The 24,388-nt window shown below is 35.9% G+C and overlaps 1 protein-coding gene and 1 non-coding gene across 5 annotated transcripts; both read left to right on the forward strand.

Moving 5' to 3' along the window:
* Positions 1 to 53: 53 nt before the first annotated feature.
* On the forward strand, positions 54 to 24,232 carry LOC106154497 (bromodomain-containing protein 3). 4 transcript variants are annotated; one of them, XM_013528861.2, is made up of 21 exons: positions 54 to 76; positions 2,676 to 2,727; positions 3,703 to 3,924; positions 4,276 to 4,422; positions 4,860 to 5,198; positions 5,573 to 5,812; positions 6,288 to 6,383; positions 6,571 to 6,672; positions 7,212 to 7,340; positions 7,691 to 7,885; positions 8,183 to 8,618; positions 9,351 to 9,521; positions 10,211 to 10,336; positions 10,951 to 11,079; positions 13,850 to 13,887; positions 15,281 to 15,545; positions 16,793 to 17,062; positions 20,556 to 20,653; positions 20,862 to 21,097; positions 21,533 to 21,680; positions 21,939 to 24,232. In XM_013528861.2, exons 1-21 carry the CDS (start codon positions 72 to 74, stop codon positions 22,002 to 22,004), a joined length of 3,510 nt encoding a protein of 1,169 aa, XP_013384315.1. In that variant the 5' UTR covers positions 54 to 71; the 3' UTR covers positions 22,005 to 24,232. The 4 variants fall into 4 exon arrangements, with proteins under 4 accessions (XP_013384315.1, XP_013384314.1, XP_013384312.1 ...); XM_013528860.2 differs by lacking the exon at positions 54 to 76 and adding an exon at positions 122 to 597 and having other exon boundaries at positions 5,573 to 5,737; XM_013528858.2 differs by lacking the exon at positions 54 to 76 and adding an exon at positions 123 to 597.
* Positions 8,928 to 9,069, forward strand: LOC112041281 (small nucleolar RNA SNORD10). Its single transcript, XR_002886179.2, has one exon. It is a non-coding gene; the product is annotated as a small nucleolar RNA SNORD10 (small nucleolar RNA).
* Positions 24,233 to 24,388: the final 156 nt, after the last annotated feature.

Raw genomic sequence — 24,388 nt, forward strand, 5'->3', positions numbered from 1 at the left:
GAGTTTTAGGTTGTTTCTTTTAAAATTTAAGATTAGTTTGAAGGATATGCTTGGTATATGAGGATATATTAATGAGGTAACAGAATCATAGAAACGTCAGCGAAAATTTTAAGTAATAAGCAGGAAACGCTGTAGAATATTAGAGAAAATAAGTGAGGTAATGTCACATGACCAAACTGTCCAATGAACATGGTGGAAGAAAGAGCTGACGTATTGAAAAACGGACGGGGCTTCATTTGCGGTGTGGAAGTACTCGGAAATACAAGGATAATACACACGTTTTGATAAAAATATATACTGAGGATAGTAACATGCACTTTACTGAATGCACAGAGTATACTTACCCATCAAACTAAACAAAGGAAATGTGGGAATATTTAGTTTTTTCGAAAAGCCATATGCCATGTGATTGTAGTTGACCAATCAACATGCGCCAATTTAAAAGGAGCATATAAAAGTGCAGATTAGTGTCTGTGGGAAAGCTATATGCTGCTTCCCGGGGTGTATGTGTTCGGAAGAATCCAGCCGAAAAATGGACACGAAGAGCCATCCGGCGCTGCAAGGCTATCAGCAGAACGCACCTAACATCAACTCAGGGTACTTTGTCCATATTTTTGCTAGATAAGTATTGTAAATGGCTGAAAAAGGACTATTAAATTAGGGCGCGAATAGTCGGTCAGAGACGCCATTGTTCGTAGTGACATTGTGCTAGATCGTGCACCGAAAATGTACAATTACTATGGATCCATGGACCCTTATTCCAAAAAACTGTTGTGAGTTACATTATAAACGTTTCCAGCACCTGTATAAAGTATAAGTTTGCTACAGTTTATAGTGTAAGCATCAATACTCTGTATGTGTCATTTGCCGGGAGTGTTCTGGAATAAAAATGGTGGCTTTTGTTACATCAGGCAATCGTTTGTGCCATATCCAGATAAAGTTATGATGCTGTGGCTTCAGTTTTTGTACTAGGTCGATTTATTTTGTGTCTGTCCTCCATGCTGCATTAAATGGTTAAGTATTGTGTTGTCCAACGGTGCTTAAAAGTAGGTGCATCTCAAGGTCATCGTTCGAATTTTAGATGGTCATGTGATGATGAGTCATTGGGAAATCCTGGTATGTTGTAAAAGGAAAGCAGTTTTTTTAATGAACACTTAAACATATATATATATATATATATACATGTTACATTGTCGTTATGTTGGTCATATCCCCCTTGTGAAATACATTAAAGAAGTATGTTGACTAGTAGTGTTTTGTAATCAGAATATTATATGTTCCTTAAACAGGACTAAGCTTTCCTTATTTACTTAGCTTTTTGGGTTTTTGCTGTTGATATGAATTGACATTAATCATGTCCCCACATGAATTTTTAGTTGGAAATAAACATCTAAAATAACATATTTGTTTTATGTGAAAGTGACAGATTACTACCAAATGTATTGGCTCTTAAAGTGATGCTATATGATATTCCCTGTGGTCATTCCATTGTGCAATAATATATCTAGACCCATTCTCTGTGATCAAAGTTATCATTTCTCTGCCAAGAAAAAAAAACCTTGTTATGGTGTCCATTTTTGCTGCGAAATGTTAAACTGCACTCGGATTCAAATGAACTACCTGGTTTGTTCCAACTTTGGGGGCGGGTGAGATTCTGGTTTAAGTGCAATCAATGGGATCAGCTTAATTTTCCGACACGTCTCCTTAAGCAGCAGGAATTAATTAACTTCCATATATGTTGGGCTTAATAACCTCCTAGCAGCTTGAGGCATGTAAGACAATTAAGGTCATTCCACTGATTGTACTTAGAGAATCCCCTGCAAAGTTAGTCCATCCCAGCTGGTAAGATGTGTGAATCTGAATATGCCCTTAATCAGGATTTTTCGGATTTGGAGTCTGGTATGGTGAATCACTTTTTGAATGGCATTATTGATGTTTGATTGAGCACGTGTCATTTTCTCTGATTGTACAATCCTTGGGTTTAATATGTGGTTCCTTTACTTTGATTGGCCACAAATGCTCTGTCAAAATTACATTTGGCCATGTCACCCATCAATCCTTAGGTTAACCAGACCTGAAATTCCAAGATGTCTTATCACAAAATTCTTTATAGCCTTGTGAAATGCTAACACCTACACTCGCCAATTTAGCCAAATGCTAATACTGACTTAAATTGGCTAAACAAAATAGAGTTGATTTGATTTGTTTTAGTCAAATTAAAACCATATGGAGGAAAAAGTACTGAAAAAATTAGTGATATCATTTGGCTAAGCGAAAAAATTTACAAACGCTACCCCAGATAGTGATCATATTTATGTAGTTGTATATTAATTTACCCCCCTCCCCCCCCCCCAAAAAAAAAACGGTTTCATACCTTTCAAAAAAAATTATCAAAAATTTTATCACATTGATTTTCTCATTTTTGAAGCTATGATTACCCTCCATACATATCATAGCTGCTAAATTTTATATTATGAGATTAGATCAGATTCCTACTCTTTAAGTTATGTTTCAGCTTTAATCAGTGTTAAAATGATAATGTACTCAAATGAACAGTGAAGCATATATATATATATATATATATATATATATATATATATATATATATATATATAGTTTGAATAATTTTTAATGCCAGTGCCCCAGTACTAAGCAGTATGGTAATTGTCTTCCAGCAATGGAACATCTGATCAAGAACATGAAACAGGAACAAACAACACAGCAGCAGTAAGTATACAGAAGGTGTGATGTTCATGAGATTAGATTGGATTTCAGAAAGATAAAAATGAAGTATTACAACATACTTTACGAAAGGCGTCGAACATGCCTGGCAAATTTCGTCTTAGTTGGACCTTATGTCCAAACTGACTGGAATGTGTAAATATAAGGAATACGTGGTTGTTTCTTTTCTAGACAATATATTTTACTTCATTCGAGAAGAGAGATGGGATGAAAATCTCGGGGAGTTCCCAGCTAATTATACATAATTTATTAACCTCGGTTTCACTCACAAATACTATTTTGTGACTGGCTGAGGTTGGGGGATTCCTGGATGATGTAATGTACTGTCTCGTTTTCGTGATACCCCTACACGACAAAATGGCTGCAACACGTGCTCGTACTATGTGTTTTACCGACTTGACTCGGGCTGGACAGTCCCTGTCAAAGCTTCAATTGGATGAAAGAGACTGCCTTACTTTGCTGTTACACAATGCATATGTAATTGCCAAAAACAACGGGTGAAATGGTTATCTGATAAACAGACGTTTTTATGGGCATAGATTTGATATTACTAGCTACACATTCTTCATACTTGTATAGTTTTTAGTCTTTGTGTCATTCCACAATGCCTTTTTCATTAGATAAAAAACAACTTTTTTTCTTTCTTTCTTATTTTACTTTTTTACAAATAAATATATTTTAAAGATTTAATATTTCGTTTAATGTCGATGATTTAAAATGTAAGAAAATACACATGAAAACGAATAATGGTTCATATTTCTATTATCTTCAAGCTTGTCAGACCGAATTTCTGACAGATTTTTGGGCCTTTCCTAAAGTCTAATTACAAGAATGATTTATTGGTCGGTTAATGTTGATTGCAAGCAAATTTTTGGTGGGTGGCATCGTTGATGAAAGTATTGACAAAGTTGACGATGTTTTCAGCTAGATTATGGTAAATGAATATTTATTGTATTTCAGAACAACAATGTAAAGCCTGAGCCTACGGATTCAAACAAACCCCCTGGGAATGATACTGGCTCCTCACCTGCTTCCCAGACACCCAACACTATGCCCCCACGCAAAGGGCGCCTGACAAACCAACTCAATTACTTGCTCAAAGTTGTGATGAAATCAGTATATAAACACCAGATGGGCTGGCCCTTTCATCATCCTGTGGATGCCAGCAAGTTGAACTTGCCTGTAAGTATGATGGGTGTCTTTGTTCTCTTTACTCATTTTGTATCTGTCATTGTTTTCAACTTGGAAAACAGAATGATTTGTTCTTTTGAATGAATGATTTATTCTGAAACTGCTGTTGTATAAGTAATACAAAATATGAATCGATACTATGTACACGAGATAGAGCCACATGTCGATGTCACTTGCACCTTGCTGACCTTGCAGACTCTTTTTGTTTTCTTCATTTACTGTGATGGAATATGAAATAAATTGAGTCATTTTAATAGCTTGACTAAAAAAAGTACCTGAAACAGTAATGAAAGGGTACCTTATTTATGTCCACCATTTATTAACTGAGACTTTTATTTTCAGGACTATCATAAGATCATCAAACAGCCCATGGACTTGGGAACAATCAGAAAAAGACTAGAAACTAATTATTACTACAGTGCAAAAGAATGTATACAGGATTTCAATACCATGTTCACAAATTGCTATGTTTACAACAAACCTGGAGAGGTAAATTTTCTTTTTTCACTGTGCATTGAGAGATTGTTAGGGTTATGTCATATCAATCTGGATAATGTATTACCTTTGGGAATCAGAGGTTGCATTGGTGAAAATATGCTTGAATTACCATTCATATTGAAATATGCAGATAAAGTGTCACTCTTTATCAAGCCTACTGCCTTGTAGGTATGATTTGCAAGAGCTGAAACTGAATGAAATTGAAATACACATTCCACCTTAACAGTTGGACAAGAAGAAAATGATTGTATGTTTGATTAGACTCCAGGCTACTATATGTCTCTATAGAAAATGCATATTTGGACCCAAGACAAACATTGAGTTTCATGTAGTTTTTCGCTCTCTAATCCACTAAATTTGTTTTTATGAGTCATGTTTTAAAGAATACTGTGATACAAATATTGATTAACCTATTTTTCTTTTTACAGGATGTTGTTCTGATGGCACAAACTTTAGAAAAACTCTTTTTACAAAAAGTGGCCCAAATGCCACAGGAGGAGTACGAAATGACTGCTCCAGTGAAGAAAGGTCCTGGTCGAACACCACATCATGTGCGTGCACAGCCTAAGGCACCACCAGTACCAAAACCTCTTCCACCACAACAACAACAACCAGTTATATTAAATTCTCCTCCAGTGACATCACAAATATCTGCAATGCCCCAGTCCACTGAAAGTGGTGTGACTCCAACTACAACGGCAACACCCACAGCAACACCCACAAATGCTATAGACTCCTCAGGCTATGGAATGGTGGGACCCACAAAAGTGAGTGAATTTGGCCTTTTACTCCATAGAGATGGTCACCGCATATATTCAGTTCTTTTCTCAATTACCCCAATACCAGAACTGCACATATGCTTATCTTGGAAATGATGTCTCGTTCCATTTTGAACATCTCTTTAAAAAAAAAAAGACCATGATTTGGCTCTTGTATTAGGTGATTTAGGAAATGTTTAATGTAAGAGGAGTCACTTTATGGTCCCCATAGATTAATATTTTCCTCCAAAAAGTTTAAGAAGGCATTGATATTTGGTTTTAAAATACAGTTGTATATTAAAGATGTTAATTACCATATTTGTGCGAGATGGTTTCTGTTAGCACATTTGCCTATATTGTAGTAAAGTTGTTTGTGATTGCAGTTAAAAAAGGGCGTGAAAAGGAAAGCAGACACTACTACCCCTTCTGCAGTGAATGACAGTGTATATGACCCTCCCTATGAGCCCAGGGCTGCCAAGCTGGGCCTATCTAGGCGAGAGAGTAACAGACAGATCAAGAAGCCCAAGAAAGACCTTCCGGAGGACCAGGTCAGCACCCATGACATCATACCTACAGCTGTCCCTCCATCTCGTACTCAGCCAGTAGAAACTGGGACTGCTCCAGTAAGATCAAACTTAATTTAAAGTCACATCATGCTGCATGGCGCTCCCCTTACCCAGTCAACATATGCTCATGTGCTTGCCCAGTCTACTGACAGAGTACAGGGGTTTCAATAGATTTTTCCTTGTATAGATGTGTAAAGCCCCCCCCCCCTCTCTCTTTTTTTTTTCTTTTAATTCTCCCCATTTCTTCTTGAAACCCCTGAGATCAGGACAGTGAAGATATTTTAGTTGTGTGAAGTAAATGATGGCTCTTTAGTCAGTAAGAGTTTTTTGTGTACTTGTAAATGGTACAACCTCTTCTGGTTTTGTTCAATTGTTGCCCCCCACCCCCACCCCAGTCTAAATTTTATTGCAAACTTTGTAAAACAAGGCTTGGCTTTTGTCTGTCACTGTTCTTACTGACTGGACATTACAGCTGCCAAGTTAGCTGTGTGTCCAACATGTTAGTTAAAGCTTGTCATTTATTTGTTTTCAGGCCCAGCACAGTACCAAAAGTAAGAAGGGCAAACTCTCTGAACAGCTCAAGTATTCAAGTAATATCATAAAGGAACTCCTCTCCAAGAAACATTCAGTAAGTTGGTAAATTATTTCCATTATGTCTTTAATTCTTAATACAAGTTTTTACGTTGAAGTTTGCTCATTAACAATTAACATGAATTGCTTTTCCACCACTGCATATAGGACATAGTGAGGTAATATCTGATATTTATTTGTCTATGGGTGTGTAAGAGTTTCATATTATATCCTTTCTCTTTAAGCAATATGCATGGCCTTTTTACAAGCCTGTTGATGCAGAACTCCTGGGTTTACATGACTACCATGATATTATTAAAAAGCCCATGGATCTTGGAACAGTCAAGGTGGGTTGAGTAGCTCATGCATTTTAATTGTTAAATAGACTAAGTATTTTTGGATTATAAAACATAGACTCTGTTCACATGAAAAGTCTATTTTCTAAAAATCTATTTTTTATTCGCGGTGATCACGGTCCGTGCCCTGAATACCCTGCAGCGTAATTACTGACAGCGCGAGCCAGTTACTTCCAAAGCTGTAATTAATTCTCGGCTGCCCTCGGAGTGATCATAAGATACCGCAAATAGAAAATAGATTTTTAGAAAATAGACTTTTCATGTGAACGGAGTCATAATTGTTGTGAACTGGTTTCTGGATGAACCATTTTCCATTCTGCTCGAGAAACAACCAGTTGAGCTCAATATATGCATAGGGTATGGCATTTAAAGATCACTACATTATGGAAATTAAAAAAAGCCAGTTTTAAGTTTGGTGTTTCATGCCTGAAGACTTAATTCTTTTTATTGCTGATGTTAATCTGATGGTGTTTGAATGTATCTTTTAAAGTATTGCTCCAGTTTTTTACAAATACTTGTTAATTTATTAGACAAAAATGGACCGCAGAGAGTACAGGACGGCTGCAGAGTTTGCTGAAGACGTACGAGTCATATTTACCAACTGCTACAGGTATAACCCTCCAGATAGTGATGTGGTCTTGATGGCTAAAAAATTACAGGTGAGCTCATCCCATAACCGTTACAACTAAATGTTGTTCACAAGATTTAAGTAGAAATTATAAAGGAAGAGGAAAGAGTTTTGATGATGGTGTTGGTTGTGACCTCCCGGGCAAGGATCTTAGCTCTTTAAGAGCCATGACAGAACACTTAATCAGTGGAGGAAAAAATAAAAGCCCAAGTTAATCCCAGCCTTTCTCCTTTTAGAGCTTGGCTGTTTCATGCCTTGGGGACAATTGAAGAATGTGATGTATAATAAAATTGTTTTAGAACTTCCTATGGTAAAGCAAATGTCAGTTGTTTAATGGATTTCAGGGATGGTCTTTTAAAGGATGATTGTCTTTGTTTGTAGGATGTGTTTGAATTGCGGTATGCTAAGATGCCAGAAGAGCCACCATCTGCACCAGAGACTGCATCTATTGGGGACCAGTCTGAGGACAAGGGTGGGGCCAGCAGTGACAGTGACAGTATTCAAAGTGAACCTGAAGAGGTGCAGTCAGATTCTGAGGTAGAAAGAGAAAGAAAACTCAAGGAATTAGCAGAACAGGTATGTAACATGAAAGACTGGTCAGTAATGATTTACACCTTGATACTATTTAGTGGTGATTTTACACCTATACATAATGTAAAATGATGAGAACCATGCGTGTCATATGAATCTGTTGCACGGTGGCTGTTAACAGATCTTTTAAGTGCTAGAGACTGAGACAACCCCTAATAAGTGCATAGGATATGATGGCAAAAAGGCGAATCTGATTTCATAAGTTGATTGTTATAATTTTTTGATGTGTTAAATGCAACTTATTTGAGTGCTTGCTTTAAGTAAACCTCTAACAATTTGCAGCTGTCAATGGTGCAAGAACAACTTGGGAAACTCACAGAGGAACAAGCAAGAAAACTTAAAGAGAAGAAGGCCAGGGAGAAAGAAAAGGAAAAAGAAAAGAAAAAAGACACAAGTTCTAAAAGGAAAAAGAAAGAAAAAGACACTAAGGATAAAGACAAGAAAACTGAGCCTCTATTGCCTGTAGTACCACCAGTGGTGGTACCTCCATCTATACCAGAACCTCCAAAATCTGCTGCTAAGCCAGCATCAAAAACTCCTAAAACTACAAAAACAGCCAATCAAAAACGAGCAAGGACTAACAGTCGTGCAAAGAAAAATAAACCTGTGAATTCCACGTCTGCTGTCCCAGGTTTTGACAGCGAGGACGAAGACAATGCTAAACCCATGACTTACGATGAAAAGAGGCAACTCAGCTTAGACATAAACAAACTCCCAGGTATCTATTCAGATCAGTTGGGATGCAGCATTACACTTTATTAAAAGTAAAAGACATAAGGTGCAAGGTTCTGTTTTGAATGCCAATATATACCACATAAATATCAGTGAGAAGTTTTTAAAAGTGCTTAACTACTACACTATTCTTTGGAAAACCTGTGAATTTGGAAATCATGCTGGTGCCAGCGACAGATACATTTTGAAATGGAATAGGAAAATTACAATATATCGAAGCACATGTTAATCTTTGGAAGCAAGATGTCAAAACGAGTAGAGAGGGCTGTCACCTTAAAAACCATTAAAATTTTCTGTAAAATGATGACCACCATGCGCGACATCTGAATCTGTTGCACAGTGATAGTTCTAAGCTGAATCTAGTGTTTTACTGGGGAAAGCTTGAACTGCTACTCAGCTTTCAGAATCGTGATCGCAAAAAAAGGAAATCTGATTACAATTCACTTTCTGTTTATAAGTCAATGGATTACTATATAAGTTTGAAATTGAGTTAAGGGTGGCAAATCAAACTGGCATAAATGGGGCAGTAGTGAGAATTTGAGGTTTTTTTGTGTGTGTGTTTGTAAAATGCCCCTAAAGAAGAGCCTTCCATCCTGCACGTATATCCCCTTTGCCTGTTGCTTGATGTAAATTTTTTTGGAGTGTTGTTTATTTGATAAACAAGCATTACCTAACTATTATAGTACCTGATTTTTAAATCCATTTTTCCTTCATACAGGAGACAAATTAGGCCGGGTTGTCCACATAATTCAGTCACGAGAGCCGTCCTTACGAGATTCCAATCCCGATGAAATTGAGATCGACTTCGAGACGCTGAAGCCATCGACATTACGAGAGCTGGAGAGCTATGTGGCTGCATGCCTTAAGAAGAAACCTAGAAAACCTTACAGTAAGTGATTAAATTGGTTGTGTGGTCACATTTTTGTTTCCAACAATTTTTGAGATTTTTAGATTCAAAAATTTTTTGTAGGTTGATGATAAATTTAGGATGAGCCCTATTGGTTTTTGTAAAAAAAGTCTATAAGAGATGCTAGTAGAGTGCCTCAGACAGATTTAGCATAACAAATATCAATAGCCATCTGTGAAGGGCTTAATTCTCAGTGAACTTGAAGGTACATCTGTCAAAAGCAAACCTTATCAGTTTAGAAAACCAGCACTTAGTACTATGGAATTGATTCTTTCAGAACATTAAGAATGACGAGGATTAGTGGGACTGTCTTTTAACTATAGAAAGTTAATATAGAACAGTGCCAAAACTAAGAGTCTAAATAATTGTGTAACATTTCTATCCCATTTTTTTTTTTTCATTAACTGAGGTCTTTATTTGTAAACTAACTTGATATTAATGTTAATCTATTATTTTTTATTTTTGTTTGAACACATTTTTGCAACTTCAGCCTTTTGATTGCAGTCATTATGTTGTTTCTTTGTTTTGCGATATGCCTTTATATATGTTAGACTTATTTTTATATAGTTTGCAAGGCCCTTCTTTATTATGAAATTTTCTTATCGCAATTTTCTACATTTTGATACAAACATACATAAATGTAACATAGCTAATTGCATAATTTTTTATAGCACCTAAAAGACCACCCGGGAAGTCCAAAGAGGAAGCCCAACAAGAAAAGAAACAGGAACTGGAGAAAAGACTACAAGATGTGACAGGGCAGTTGGGAGGAAACAAGCCAAAAACACCAAAGAAAGGTGAGATTTTCAAGGTTGATAATTGTTATTGCAGGATTGCTTTAAAATTGTTTTGTAGATTGGTAATAATTAAGGGGTGAAGAATATTAATTTTCATAAAGGTTGTTTATTATCTGTTAAAAAATTCCTGAAGTTTTAACATGGGGAAAGGCTGTAAACAAGTTCAGTTGTGATTTATTACAACTATGGACTGCTTAGAGAAGAGTAAGTGTGGGGTCAGCAATGTTAATCATTTTGCCCCTATGTAATTTAATGAATGCCACCAAAATTGTTTAGACATGTGTCAAAACAATTTATTCATTGCTTTGCTGATATCCATTGGCCACCATCAATCAAGACTGCTTGTTTAAAAATAGCTGCCCATTTAATATTTGATGGCTCTGTTGTGTTATATTTTCAAGTACCAGCTCTATGAATAATTTTATTATTAAATGATATTACAATCTTGAAGATGCCTCTGTTTGGGAAAGTCGAAAGTTTTCAATAGCAACAGTAGGCAAGAACACCAGAGATGATATAGAACTTCAATTTATTCGAGTACAGATTTTGAATTTAATGTAATAAAACTCTGAAATACATTTTTTCTGCTCATGTTCAATGCTTCATAATTGTAGAGAGTTCCCATGTAGATGTTGTTGGTGGATCCCAGAGTAGACTAAGTGCAAGCAGTAGCAGTACCTCAGACAGCGACAGTAGCAGTGACAGTAGTTCGTCTGGATCCTCGTCTAGTGACTCTGAGTCAGGTTAGACTGCACTATGTTCAGTCATCATTGGTCTATACATAAATATTTATATATATATATATATTAGGCCTTTTCACATTGAGCATTATATCTTGGCATCCCACCTGGAGTGGAATGTTTTTAGAGGTTCTGACATATTATTTAACTACAAGAAACATGCATTCACAAGTTTGCTTCCTTGGAAGCCCGTAGACTTGCCCTTCAAGAAATCGACGGAAAACGGCTCTTTTTCAAATATGAATGGGCACTGTAGAAAACTCTCTCAAATTATGCACATAGGTGCGATATCATGTGAAGAGTAATTGTTGTAAATTTCAATCCAAGCGGTTGTGTATATTTTGAGATAGAACGTTTTAAATGTGCAGCAAACTGTAACGCTAATCCCTTCAAGATCTCGACGAAGTGCATAGTGACGTCATCACTTGTACTTTGAAAGCTACTAGGTGATTTTCCAAAGAGAATTATTTCGTATCTTATACAAATGTTCAGAAAATGACCATGAAGATAAAAGAAAGTTCACTAATCAAAATTGAAACTGCATTATTAGACAGAAAAACATTGTGCATTTCTGACCTAGACTTGTCAGTGTAAACAAAGTGTACTAAATGCATCACAAGCAAGCACGTGGATGCCACGTTTGATACTTTGTGTCAGACTCTTCATTTTACTTGACAATACTGTGTTTACTATGGGCATGACAGGAAAAACTGTGCAAAAAACGGGTACTTCTGGTTTGCGTCAATTTCTTGAAGGGCGAGTCAATGAATCTACCAACCTTGTCCAGTGCAGGGTTTCCATTTAGACAATTCTTTTACATAATAGCCAGTCTATTTTAAGATGTCAATCTCTGAAAACACACCAGTATGGAATGATAGGATATACTGTTAGAAAAGAACGGGCCTATAGTGACTTGATGCAATGTTGAGTAGCATTTGTTCTACCATTTCATAATTGTTTTGTCTCTGAGTAAAGCTGTGCTTTACCTCATACACACAGAGATTGGTGCTTCTCATGTAATATTCAGTGTTTGCATTTATTTTGTATTGTATTTAATGCAAATTTCATCACAATTTCAATTTTTGAACCTGCCAGAGCAGTTTTTACAAGATCTTTTTAAAGGTTCATAATTCTACTGAAGATATCTCTTTGAATATCAAGTGTGCAACAGGTCTTAGCATAGGGTAGCAAAATGGGGGTTGTGAGTATAGAAAAAAAATTTTTATGACAATTGATTATGAATTTTATCCCCATATAAGTACTATGCTATGACCTGTTGCCACCAATGTGGTGCTATCGAGTGCAGAATGTGTCCCTGGAGGTTGACTGTTGGGGGAGGGAAGGGTTGACAACAACAGCTAGGGTTTAATGCATAAGACAGTTTCAATTGCTTAAATGGCGCACTTGCTCCAGTTGTGTCCCATGTAAATGATCTGGCAGCATGCGTCCAGCTAACTGGGTTGTATATGAAAGCTAAAGATGGCAACACCTGACAGTGTACAAGGTCACTAAGAGAAGTGAACCACCTGCCTCTACTGCTGCAGATGAGAACAGACCAGCAGCCGCCTTCTACCAGGTAGCATTTTGCACTCTGTGGCTTCCTCACTCTGTATGGCTTCATTTGCATACGTTAGAGAGGCTCTGTTCACCTCAGTAGGATTCATTTTTAATGTCTTTTTTATATAACAAAATTGAGATTGCAAGGAAGATCTTGATTAAAATTGGTGTAATTTGTTTTTCATTAGTACTGTTCAGATCCAGAGTGAAGGACATTTAACAGATGTAGGAAATGAACAATGGTTGTAGATAATTATTTTTTATTTCTGTTTTATGAATTGTAACTTTAATTCCACATTGTCATCATTCTGGCAGCTGTCCAGAACATTGTAATGAGGGGTTTATCTAGTATATGCTGCCTCAGCTTTATCCCCATCAATTTTTCACCTTTGTACATAATACTTATGTACTTATCACAATTTAAATGTACGCAAGTTTTTTTTTTTTTTTTTTTTCTACAAAACTTTTTTATTTTACATATTTGTTGTAGGAGACTAATGTGTGTAGGTTTAAAAAGTAACTGATGTACTGTGAATTGAATGGAGTACATTTTGTATGTCATGAAGATTAAGTGTAACAATAAAAGAATAAAACAAAACTTGTTGTTGTTGCCCCCTTACAACGCTGCCCCTGGGAGACACATTCTGCACTCGGTTATGTCAGATACACAACAGGCAAAAGGTAGCACACGATAAACAATCATTTTTTTTTTTTTCAATGGAACTTCCAAATATTAGTGTGACCATTGTAGCTGGGGATGTCAATCTCCTGACAGATTTGATGTGTGTATGTCAAGTGATTGTGTACGTTTGCTTCTGAGCCTGCAGTATATAGGGGGTTGGACTCCCAACACAAAAGCATGTTGAGTATTGATAATCCTGGTATTTTTACTCTCTAACACATGATACACTAAAATAATGTTATTTTCAGACTTGAGTGTGCATCATAAGGCTCACCAAATCGGAGCATAAACTCAGCTCATATGTTTTATTTCACAGGCACATTTGGGATAAAGAAAGCCAAAATGTGTAATTACTTGGTGCTGATATTTCATGTGAACATTCTAAAAGAGAAAATACCAGAATTGCCAAAATACTCATGGTGCCACTGTCTTGGCAGTTCAATGTAATCCCTTGTAATCTAACCCTTCTTGTACCATGATTAATATTTAAAGATGTTAAATGTAATACTGCATGGTTCACATTTTCTTCCACAGAAACTCCGACCAAGAAAAATAAATTGAATATAAAACAGGTCAGTACTTAATCATAACCATATGAAAATGGTGACTAAATTTTGATGACATGACTTTGAATTTTCATGGACTTGCAGACTTTTACTTGGATTATCTTTCTGAATGTCCATGATACTTGTATTTTAATTAAAATTGATGGTCATTATGCTGTTAAGCATTATGTAATATTGCATTTAAGTTGAAGAAAACCCTATTTTGGGCACTGCTGCCATTATAACCCTTAAAGGAAAAAATGTTACTGATGATTCTCAATGTTACTGAAAATATTCACTGGAATGAAATGCAGTTGAGTTGAAATACCAGTCTGATTGCATTCTCTCCTGCAAGCACTGTAGTTGTATATGAAATTTTCATTTTGCACACATGGGACTTAGAACTCCCATGAAGCTGAATGGAAATAAAATTTTCTAAATGTCCATATTATGAATAGTAGGTAATTAAATATTGGTGGTGATAATGCTGTTTATCATTAGAGATATTGCATCAAAATTTAAAAAATACTTTGAGTATTGACAACACAAATGATGAAAACTGTGTAACTTATTTTTTTTTTAACTTAAAATTATAATTTATAGATTGACATTCAGCTCAAATTGGAAAACCAGCTTGATTGGATTATCATTTTTCTTGAATTTATGCATTTTTTTTTTTTTTTTTTTTTTTTTTTTTTTTTTTTTTTTGAAATGTTCACTTTTCTCATTCTGGCATTTTCAAAGTATGAACTTGAACTTTCATGAGCCCGAAGCCTTATGCTAGTACCACATTTTACTTATGTTCATATTACCTGTTGTGTTTAACTAAAATTTGCTATTGACTGAGCTGAAAAGCATAATGTGCTATTGTATCAGAATTGACAGTAGCCTATTTTGGACATTATTTTCTGCTTTTTTTCTGTACATTTGACAGCTCTTCTACCTGGCTGTCTTTACTTAACAAAGGCACTTGAAATTCTTCAGGGTTTGGAATTTATCTCTCTTAACTCTGAGTTATGCATTTATATTAATTACATGGCTTACAGTTTCATGAGTTTTGAGACAATTGGTGCATTATCTTTTTACTACATACACATCGTTATTTGCGATTGGTAAACCATTAAGGACCTGTTTGTGTCTTTTTCTCAGTTTTTAGTTTCTGTCACTGAATATGAGTATATTTTGATCAGATTTGTAGAAAAAATAAACGTCTATTTCCAGCTTTCAGCTGTTGATTAATGTTTTGTATTATAGAGTAGTCAACATTCCAGCGAAATGTTGGGTTTACATAAGTTCCAATGATGACAGATAACAAAGGTCTGATCAAGAAGTTCTCTTAAATAGTATATGAGTAAAAATGATATTATTATTTTGCATATAAAAAGTAAAGGCCGTCTAATAATAATATATTTTTGATCAGGGCAAGAGTCCAAGTCACACTTCTCCTCGCAGACAATCTACACAGAGTGTTAATGGGACAGTCAAGCCTACACAACAGCTGTTACAGAAACAAAAGATCCCACCAGTGTCTGCAGCAGGAGCATTTTTTCCTGCTGTGACCCAGAAAGCCCCTGTACCTCCACCGCCAGCACTACCCACACGAGCCCCTATCAGTCATTCCATGCCTCAGCAGCCAAGCAGACCTGTAGCAGTGGCCACACCGAAACCACAGCCAAAACCAACAGGTAACAAAAGACTAATATTTCACTGCACTGTTGACTATTAATTTTGACTGAATAGTTATTTTTATGCACAGACAGTTTATATTTTATATTTTTGTATAGTTTTCTTGTTTCACTTTTTCTTTCAATAATTGGCCCTGCTTTTACAGTAGTAGACTGTCAATTATATTGTCTCTCTTGTATGTTAGCACTGTTTAAGTTGGTCAGTACATGTCATTTGTGAAAAAGAAGTGAAGTGTGTTTATGTATGTATATATTCTTGTGCTTTATCCACACATTTCAATTTAAAGTGTAGGGTGGGGTACAGTAAGATGGACAAAAGTAAAGGCTTGTATTTTCTAGAAAAATAATTGTTTTTTTTTTCAGAAGGGTAACATTGCAAACCTGTAAGTTTTATCTGATATCAGGGTGGACCACTATGAGTGTTGTATTTTGCAACAAAGTCGCCTACCCTCTTTCAGGGGCAATGTTGATGAGAATATTCTAGGAAGTAAAATTTCACATCACCATTAGAGCTTACATATGGTAGAAAAGTTTAGAAACACTGGAAATCTGGTTTATAATAACAATGGCCATTGTGGCCCAAAGTTCACAGCGAGGACACCGGCTTATGTCAAGATGTCAGGTACCAGTCTGTCATGGCAAGTGGATGTTTCTTGCTGGTTTGAGTTTGTGCATGACGCATCTGCATTTTGTAGAGAAATAGTTTCAAAAACACTGGATAATTCTGTACACTTGTCCACCAGATGTCTGCCACAGCAAGTGGGCATTTCTAGGGGATTAGGGGGATTGTGGGGCAATTGTTCCAACTAGTACCTGACATTTCGAACATGAGCCGACGTCATCACAATGGCCTTTGCTATTGTTTACAACACTTCCAGTGTTTCTGAACTTTTCTACCAAATGTGTGACCGGCACTTTCCTCCCAGGATATTCATGTAGAAATTGCCTCTGAACAGGAGTAGGTGACTTTGTAGCAAAATAAAGTTGTTTCTCATTTCTTCCCCCCATCTTGATATCTGATAAAACTTACCGGGTCTGCTCAGTAACTCGCCTAAAAAAAGGGAAAGAAACAATTATTTTTCTAGAAATTATCAATCTTCACTTTTGTCCCTCTTATTGTGCCCCACCCTGTATCAAAATATTTATAACCGTTGTCTGACTCAGACCAGTTGGCCTGCATTAATTGCAAATACAAGAGAAAATGTGTGTGAAATGACCAAATTAAATTATCCATGTCCATATTTCAGTTACACCTCAAAGCCCAGGTAACACAAGTACTCTTTCCAATCTTCTGACGGGAAATGTGCCAGGGTCACCTCCTGTCAGTAAACAGGCATTACCTCCAACACCATCTATCATTCATCAGGCCCCATCCACTGCACCACCATATAAACCAACACCGCCTCCTGTAGTCAAGGCACCATCTCCCTCAAAGGAGCCAGTCAAGTTTACCATGGGAGGAGATGATGAAAGTCCCAAGTCTAGCCCCAAACCTGCACCACCTGGAGCTACTGTATGTAAGTGCTACTTAATTTTGCTACTTTCTAATCTTAATATGATATATAAGAAAAATATGATGCAGTCAAATTGATGTCCTGATTTGACCCTTTCTCTGATCTGTTAACGAGTAAGTTTGGTCAAAGTCTTGTGCCCATATGATAGCTTACACTTTATTTAGCCAATATTTTCTTATAAAAATGCATGATAATGTTGGAACAACAAGATAAATGCACTTTAACAAGGGTCAAGAGCAACCCATGGAGCTCGTCCCTTAGATGATTGAAATATCCCACAATGCAATCACTTTGATAAAATATTGTGGCAAGCCAGACTCTGCTCTGCTCTGAAGTTTCTTGTACTGGAGGTCGGGAAATAAAACAATTCCCCAACCTCTCTCAAACTGGAAGTCCGGCAAGCTATAGTCAGATGTTTCTTAACATGCAGAATCGTCAATAATACTTCATGATGGAAACCTATAGCAAGATGTGATTGTTTAAAATCATGTCTATCACAAATTTGAGTTGTCACTGGTATTCTACATGGAAAAGGGTATTATCAGGCAAGAAAGGGGCCTCTGGATACAGGTTATGCTGTAGTTATAGACTCACTGGCACTAACAAAGAGCGGTAACTAGTGAGAGACACCAGAAGATAATTGGACATTAAAAAAAATTTTTTTCAACATTTTCCCCATCTTAACCATTCTTTTAGTTGATCATTTAAAAATGAAACTAAGTTATTGTGCAGGGCTAGACATAATTTAGTCCTTTGGACAGGTGGGACTTGAGGTCGAAACAAAAAAAATGACCTGTTCAAAGTTATGTTAAATTTATATGCTATATATTGTGATAAAATTATCTAATCCTAGCACATCAAGGAGGTGATGGAATCCTCACAAAGCATAATGTAACAATATTATTGTTTTGGCGCGCTTTATACACAGCAGTAGTAAGCACTGGTTTTCAATGCTTCAGTCAGATGCCGCTTTATTTTAACACTAATAATCACATGGGTGCTGTTTGTTTGTCAATGGGGACGATTATATAAAACTTCTTGTTTTGTTCTCATTTAATCCTAAATTGTCATCTCAACCGTCGGACAGTACCCCTCAACATCACCTGTCTGACATGGGCTTTCACCTGCCCTGGACAGTCTGTAGTGTCGAGCCCTGTTGTGTATTATGTAATAAGTACTAAAAACGAAAGTAGCACAATTCAGTATTTGTGTACATAATGGCATTTTCAAGGTGTGACTTTGAATTTCCTTGGGACTGAAGACCTTTGCTTGTCACATTTTCTAGATATGTGTTATCAGCTTGATTGGATTCTTTTTCTTTCTTGTTGTCTGTACATTTGACAGCTTTGCTGCCTTGTTTGTAAAATTCTCCTTTTTGTCTGTCTAGCGTTATCAAAGTATGAACTTTAACTCTCATGGGCCTGGGGCCCATTTCACAAAGCAGTAGTTAAGTTAGCGATCGGTAGTTATGAGTGCTGTTTCACAAAGCAGTCCCTAGTTCTGTAGCTCGTTATTGTGTCGTTATTATCTTGGATATTTAACGACTGGTCAGACCAGTGGCTAACTCTAGAGTTTCACCGTACACATGTACGAATGAAATAAAAAGGTTGCATAGTTCCCATTGTCTGTCGTATCCAATATGGTGGCTACTGTACTTGCTAACTGTACCGCCAGTAGTGTTCTTACTAACGACTGCTTCATGAAATGGGCCCCTGAAGCCTTACGCTAGTTACATATTCCTAACATCCATATTACCTTTGATGCATAATCAGTACCACCAGCATGTACCCATCTCGTATAGCTCCGCTGGCTCCATTGGCTGCCTGAAACAAGTCACCGTTACCGCTTCTTCTCCTAGACTGCATGGACCTATGTTCCTATCTCTTGGATTTAGGTCACTTTTTTTTTTTTATCTCAGTCAGTTCTTTCATCTGGGCGTGACGCTCAAAATTTTTGAAAATACAATACTAAATATCTCCCAAACCAAAGAAATAATGGGGAAAATTACTACAGAAGTCTGACCAAAAGTCATATGTGAAAATACCAATTATGCCCTTGGATTTGACCTTTGACCTTTATTTCAAGGTCAAACAGGCCAAAAATTTTTTAAAGATAGGAATTTTTTGCCAAAAAAATATTTGTTTTTGCCACTTTTACAGAAACTGCACAACCATAAGCTCTCATAACCCATGAAGGGCTACAATTAGGGACTCCTTTCACCTTCGTGAGTTTGGGGTCAATCAGTGCATTTTCATGATGTCGAAGCTGAAAAGTCGCTGTAATTATGGAACCATAAATGCTAGAGACTTCTAGTTTGTTGCCTTTTGTCGAGCATGTCAAGCGCAACAGGGAAAGTGATATCCTTTTTTTTTTTTGTTTTTCTTATGGTTTACAAGTTGCACTATATCAAAAAGTACAACATCACAACATAACAGTGATAAAAATAAAATGTGAAATCCGTACTCCAATGTTAGCAGGGTTATGCCCATAGTTACTATTGAACTTGAATAAAAAGTTATATACTGGCAATCTTATTGTGACCTTGAAATTGACCTTTGACTTACTTTTCACCATGGACTGAACTTTGTAAAATTTCCATCCTTTATATCTCCAAAACTGGCAAAGATAAGCCCATAGTTACCTTTGAACTTGATTAAGAAGTCATATACTGGTAATCTTATTGTAACCTTGAAATTGGCCTTTGACCTACTATTTCTGATGAACTAAACTTTGCAAATTTTTCGTCCTTTATATCGCCAAAACTGGCAGAGATATACCCTTAGTTACTATTGAACTTGACCAGGAGGTCATATACTGGCACTTTTCCTGTGACCTAGAAAATTGATCTTTGACCTACGTTTCACCATGAAACTCAACTGGCAAATTTCTGGGCTCTTATATTTACTACTGAACTTTATTCCCATTCGCACTGCAACCTTGGATTTGACCTTTTACTTTTCCTCACAATTTTGTTGCAAATTGTAATTTTCTACATAAGAAAAATTGAGAGTTCTTGTTTATTGTATTTTAATGTAGGTGCTGTCCCATATGAATGCACTGACTTCAGTTGTTGTTACAATATCCGGAGGCGATATCGCCTCTCTGATCCTCTAGTTAAAATTTGTTGTTGCCTTTGTTGTTATTATTATATTATTGCAATATGATTGCATCAGAATTAACAGTTACTGATTTTGTACATCATTTTTCTGCCTTGTGTGTGTACATTTGACAGCTTTGGTGCCCTGTTTAGCAATTCACAACAGTAGGAAATGCTTTTGTGTGTGTAACAAACTCATAAAAGCTTGACCAAACTTACTCAAAATATGTATTTGCATTACATGCTTCCTCCCATCAGTTATATGCGTTTCTCTAAAGTAAGTCTTAATTATCCAGTGAAAATGTGTTGCAAGGAGATCTTTGTTTTATTAAAATTCTGCATTATGAATAATCCCATTATTTAATTTGTTATTATTATTATTAATTTATTTTGTATTAGCTTCAAGTGGAGTTAGTGGCTCATTTGGTGTCCCCTCTCTCAGTTCTTCTGGGAGCAGTGAAAATCTAAAAAAACTGGCAGACAAAGGACAGAAAAAGGTATAAATTACAGTTGAGAGATATGACATATTTCTGAATGAAAAAAATCTGACATTTTACTATTATGAATGTAAAGAAATAATATCTGTACTTATTAACATACAGTTTACATACTTTTCCTTTATAATATTACGATTTTGTTGTTAAAGTAGCATTATAGAAACATTTTTTAAAAAAGTAAATTAATATGAAAGGTCTTTAATTGTAGGATGTAAAGATCAAGAACATAGGCTCATGGTCCAGTTTAGCAAATTTGTCTAGCAGCCAGTCCGGTGGTTCTGGAGTCAAGAAGACGAGTGCTGCACACAGTTTTGAACTGTTCAAGAAGCAGGCTAAAGAGAAAGAGGAGAGAGAAAGGCTGCTCAAGATGCAAGAGGAACAGAGGAAACGGGACAAAGAACAAGCTGAGAAGGAGAGACACAAAGCAGAGCAGGAAAGGCAAAGGTTAGAGGCAATAATTTGAAGAAAGAATGTTTTTAGTAACTGATAATCTTATGTTCTTTACAAGTAAACACTTATGCAATAGTCATGAATTACTTGTTAGACAGTTTTCCTATGTCTGTCATTGTCTGTCATTGTCTTCCATATCTGCCTGATGACTTAAGATGAAAAACCTCCTGCACAAAAAGATATTAACATTTCAACTGGTGTGATATAGAAAACTATACCACTCAATATATTAAGGGCCTTACACATTCGATTCCTTGTGAAACACTTAGTAAGCTGAATCTGTATGGCATGTTCTTCATCTGTGCTGTCATTTATTTTAGACAGGTGAATTTTGTTTATTAACAGGGGATTTAGTGCAGTTTTAGATTAGATGGATTTCAAAGGAATCTTACTGAGTACTATATAGGACATGCCTGTTGTATTCTGCAGGGAGCGCGAGGAAGAGGAAGCTTTGGAAAAAGCTAGACAGTCACAACTTCAACAACAGAGACAACAAGAGCAGGAAGAACAAGAAAAACGCAATGCAGAGAGGGAGAGAGAAAGGATGAGGGAGACTGAGAGGAGAAGAAGAGCAGCTGTAAGCAGATAAACTTACAAATATCAATATTATATATAAAAGGGAGAGAGGGTTAGGGTTTGTGGCAGATCATCAATATGCTTGTAATTCACTATAGAACTATTATGGATGATAAAACTTAGCAAAAGTTTTCGAGTCAAAATATTTAAGCCATGTAGTGCAGGGTACAAATCTGATTGGAAAAAAACTTTTATCTCTGATTGTCCTTGATGTTACTAGATTGAAATGGAAATGTTTTCAATACCTTTTTTTTTCCAGCTTGCCAATCAAATTGACATGAATGCCCAGAGTGAATTAATGGCTTCCTTTGAAGAGATGCTGTAATGAAGTCTTCATGGAGTGTTCAAAAGACAAATTTCTTGCTGACATTAGAAGTGACTTTCCTTCAAGACATATTGGACCATGCATGTCTTCTCTTTGCTGATGCTTTTTCAGTTTGTTCACAGACATTATCTTTTCCTTGAGGATAATAGGACATGGGTCTGCTTCAACTTTCAGAGAGCTATGTTTCAGATACAGTCAGTCACCTTGAATCATAATGTTAACTCATTGTTGACTGAGGTCATTTTAGCTGTATTTCATTGGAAAGAATGATGTACTGTACAAAAGCATAATGTTCCTTTGATAGGTAAATGTGCCTATCATTCCAATCTACAGTGTTAATGCTGTCAGCTAACCAAGTGGCTGGCTAAGTTTTTTCAATCCAAAGAGAGCAGATAGAGGAAATGTTAAAGTAGGTAAAATTGTTACTTGCATGATAACAAGTTACTAGTAAGTGTACAGATATTCTCAATATGATAAACATACAATCTGAAGTAGGCAACCCTTGTGTTAGCCAATGTGTGATTTGACTTGAAAATGTCATTAGATTTCTTATACTCTTTGACATTAAATTTTCTGTGGAGTTCCAGTGCTGATTTTACAGCATTACAATATTGCCTCTGTTACACAGGTGTTAAGAATTATAACTCATTCCATGTCATTTTTTATTTGCTTTTTTATTTTTACTGGTATTTTCCATGTTTTAAGTTTAAAAGTGCTGAATTATAAGAATAATTAGAAAATGTTTAAAATTAATAGGATGTAATTATTAAAACTATTCAGCTTGCCATTGTTTCTGTATTTTTGTTTACTTTTTTTAACCATCCCTAAAAAACTCCTGTGGCATTTTTTTTTCTTATCCCTTTGCATCTTTTACCCCTTTGTAATCAATATTGCCCACCTTCAGTAATCTGTTTGAATTACAGACCTACAATAGCTAGTCTTTCTGTAAAATTCTGTGTAACATATATTTAAAAGAAAAAGAATTATACAAATATTTAAAAAAAATAATTTCTGGGACTTATTCTTCTTTGCACAATTCATGATCATAGTCACCTTGTCATGTGGACATTATGGCAGTGGTGAATAGGAGAGTTTTGATATGGTCAATTTTATTAAGAGAATGTTACATTACAGATGTTTTGTTGTCAAGTTGGTATTGTCGTTCTGTTAAACCTCAACTGCTTGCAAGAAAAGGCCAGCAGTGCCAGTTGATGCACTATTTTACCAACTATATTCTTGTAGTTTTGATACGTATTTTGTATATATCTCAGTAAATTGTACATTTCTGTCAACTGTATTTAATCTTAGACCCCAGAGATTATGGAGTTGAAAAAGAAAAACTTGCAAAATTCATTTGTCATTTAAATTATTATGTAACTGATATTTGTTTACACTGTACATAAAGTTAGATGTAGCTGGAATTGTACAGACATCAACTCATCTACATGTATGTACAGTTTTCTATGATGCAACCTCCATGTTGATACTTGAGTATATCATAACATTTTGTTTTTTCATCAAGAAGTGCTTGATTTGTATGTTTGCAATATTTGTGTAGTATTGGCTCTCTTGTAATGTTATGGTTTGTCGTTTACACACACACGTCATGTTATTCCAGGTCATAAAGGAACACAAAGTTTGCTAAAATAAGTGTTGAATTTCAGGGACATTGGTTATTATGCTGACATTTCATTGTTCAGGATGCTTATGGGTTTATTCATGTAAATTTCATACTTTAGAATTGCTATGTGAAATAATGTTGGTTTATGATTGAAGTATTTTGTAGAAAATTAACATTTTGTGACCTGGTATAATTGCATATTTGAAGAAAATAATATGCTTTTTGGGTTTGTGACAAGGCAGTTCTGAAATTAAAAAAAAATCATACAAAGCAATGTTTCAAAATACGTAGCCCAGTACATTTTTGCCAGTATTTTAGAATAATTAAATTAAGACAGCTCTGATATACAATTATAGAACCTAGTACATAGTGAATTATCTTGCCTTGCTGGTGATTAGTGGAGATCTCAATGCCACTGTGATAGTGTGTCATGCAAAAGAAAACTGGCATTTCTCCATTTGTGGGGGATTTCACTGTTATTAGCATGTCAGTATGGATTGATGGACGTATCCATGCTTTTGTAGAGCTAGTTTTGACATTTGTTGAAAAGATCTGCCTAAATATGTAGATGGGAATAACTATGGAATAAAGATGAAGAAATCTGGAATCTTTTTTATGTACACACACAATTATGGCCTCAATTGTGAACTCTTCCCTATACCTATACATTAAATTTGTCATGAGCAATACACTGCAGAGTGAGACCGATGTTATGCACTAGGTCATCCCTCCTTGTCTTTGCTCCCAAGGTGTACATTCTGGT

The sequence above is a fragment of the Lingula anatina genome, chromosome 3, assembly GCF_051362555.1.
Source record: "Lingula anatina isolate TDL-2025a chromosome 3, LinAna3.0, whole genome shotgun sequence".
Lineage (NCBI taxonomy): Eukaryota > Metazoa > Brachiopoda > Lingulata > Lingulida > Lingulidae > Lingula > Lingula anatina.

Coding starts and splice junctions, on each gene's coding strand:
- LOC106154497 (XM_013528858.2), top strand. CDS start 506: ATGTGTTCGGAAGAATCCAGCCGAAAAATGGACACGAAGAGCCATCCG. Junction 5,813..6,287: donor TAGAAACTGGGACTGCTCCA/GTAAGATCAAAC, acceptor ATTTGTTTTCAG/GCCCAGCACAGTACCAAAAG. Junction 6,673..7,211: donor TGGATCTTGGAACAGTCAAG/GTGGGTTGAGTA, acceptor TTAATTTATTAG/ACAAAAATGGACCGCAGAGA.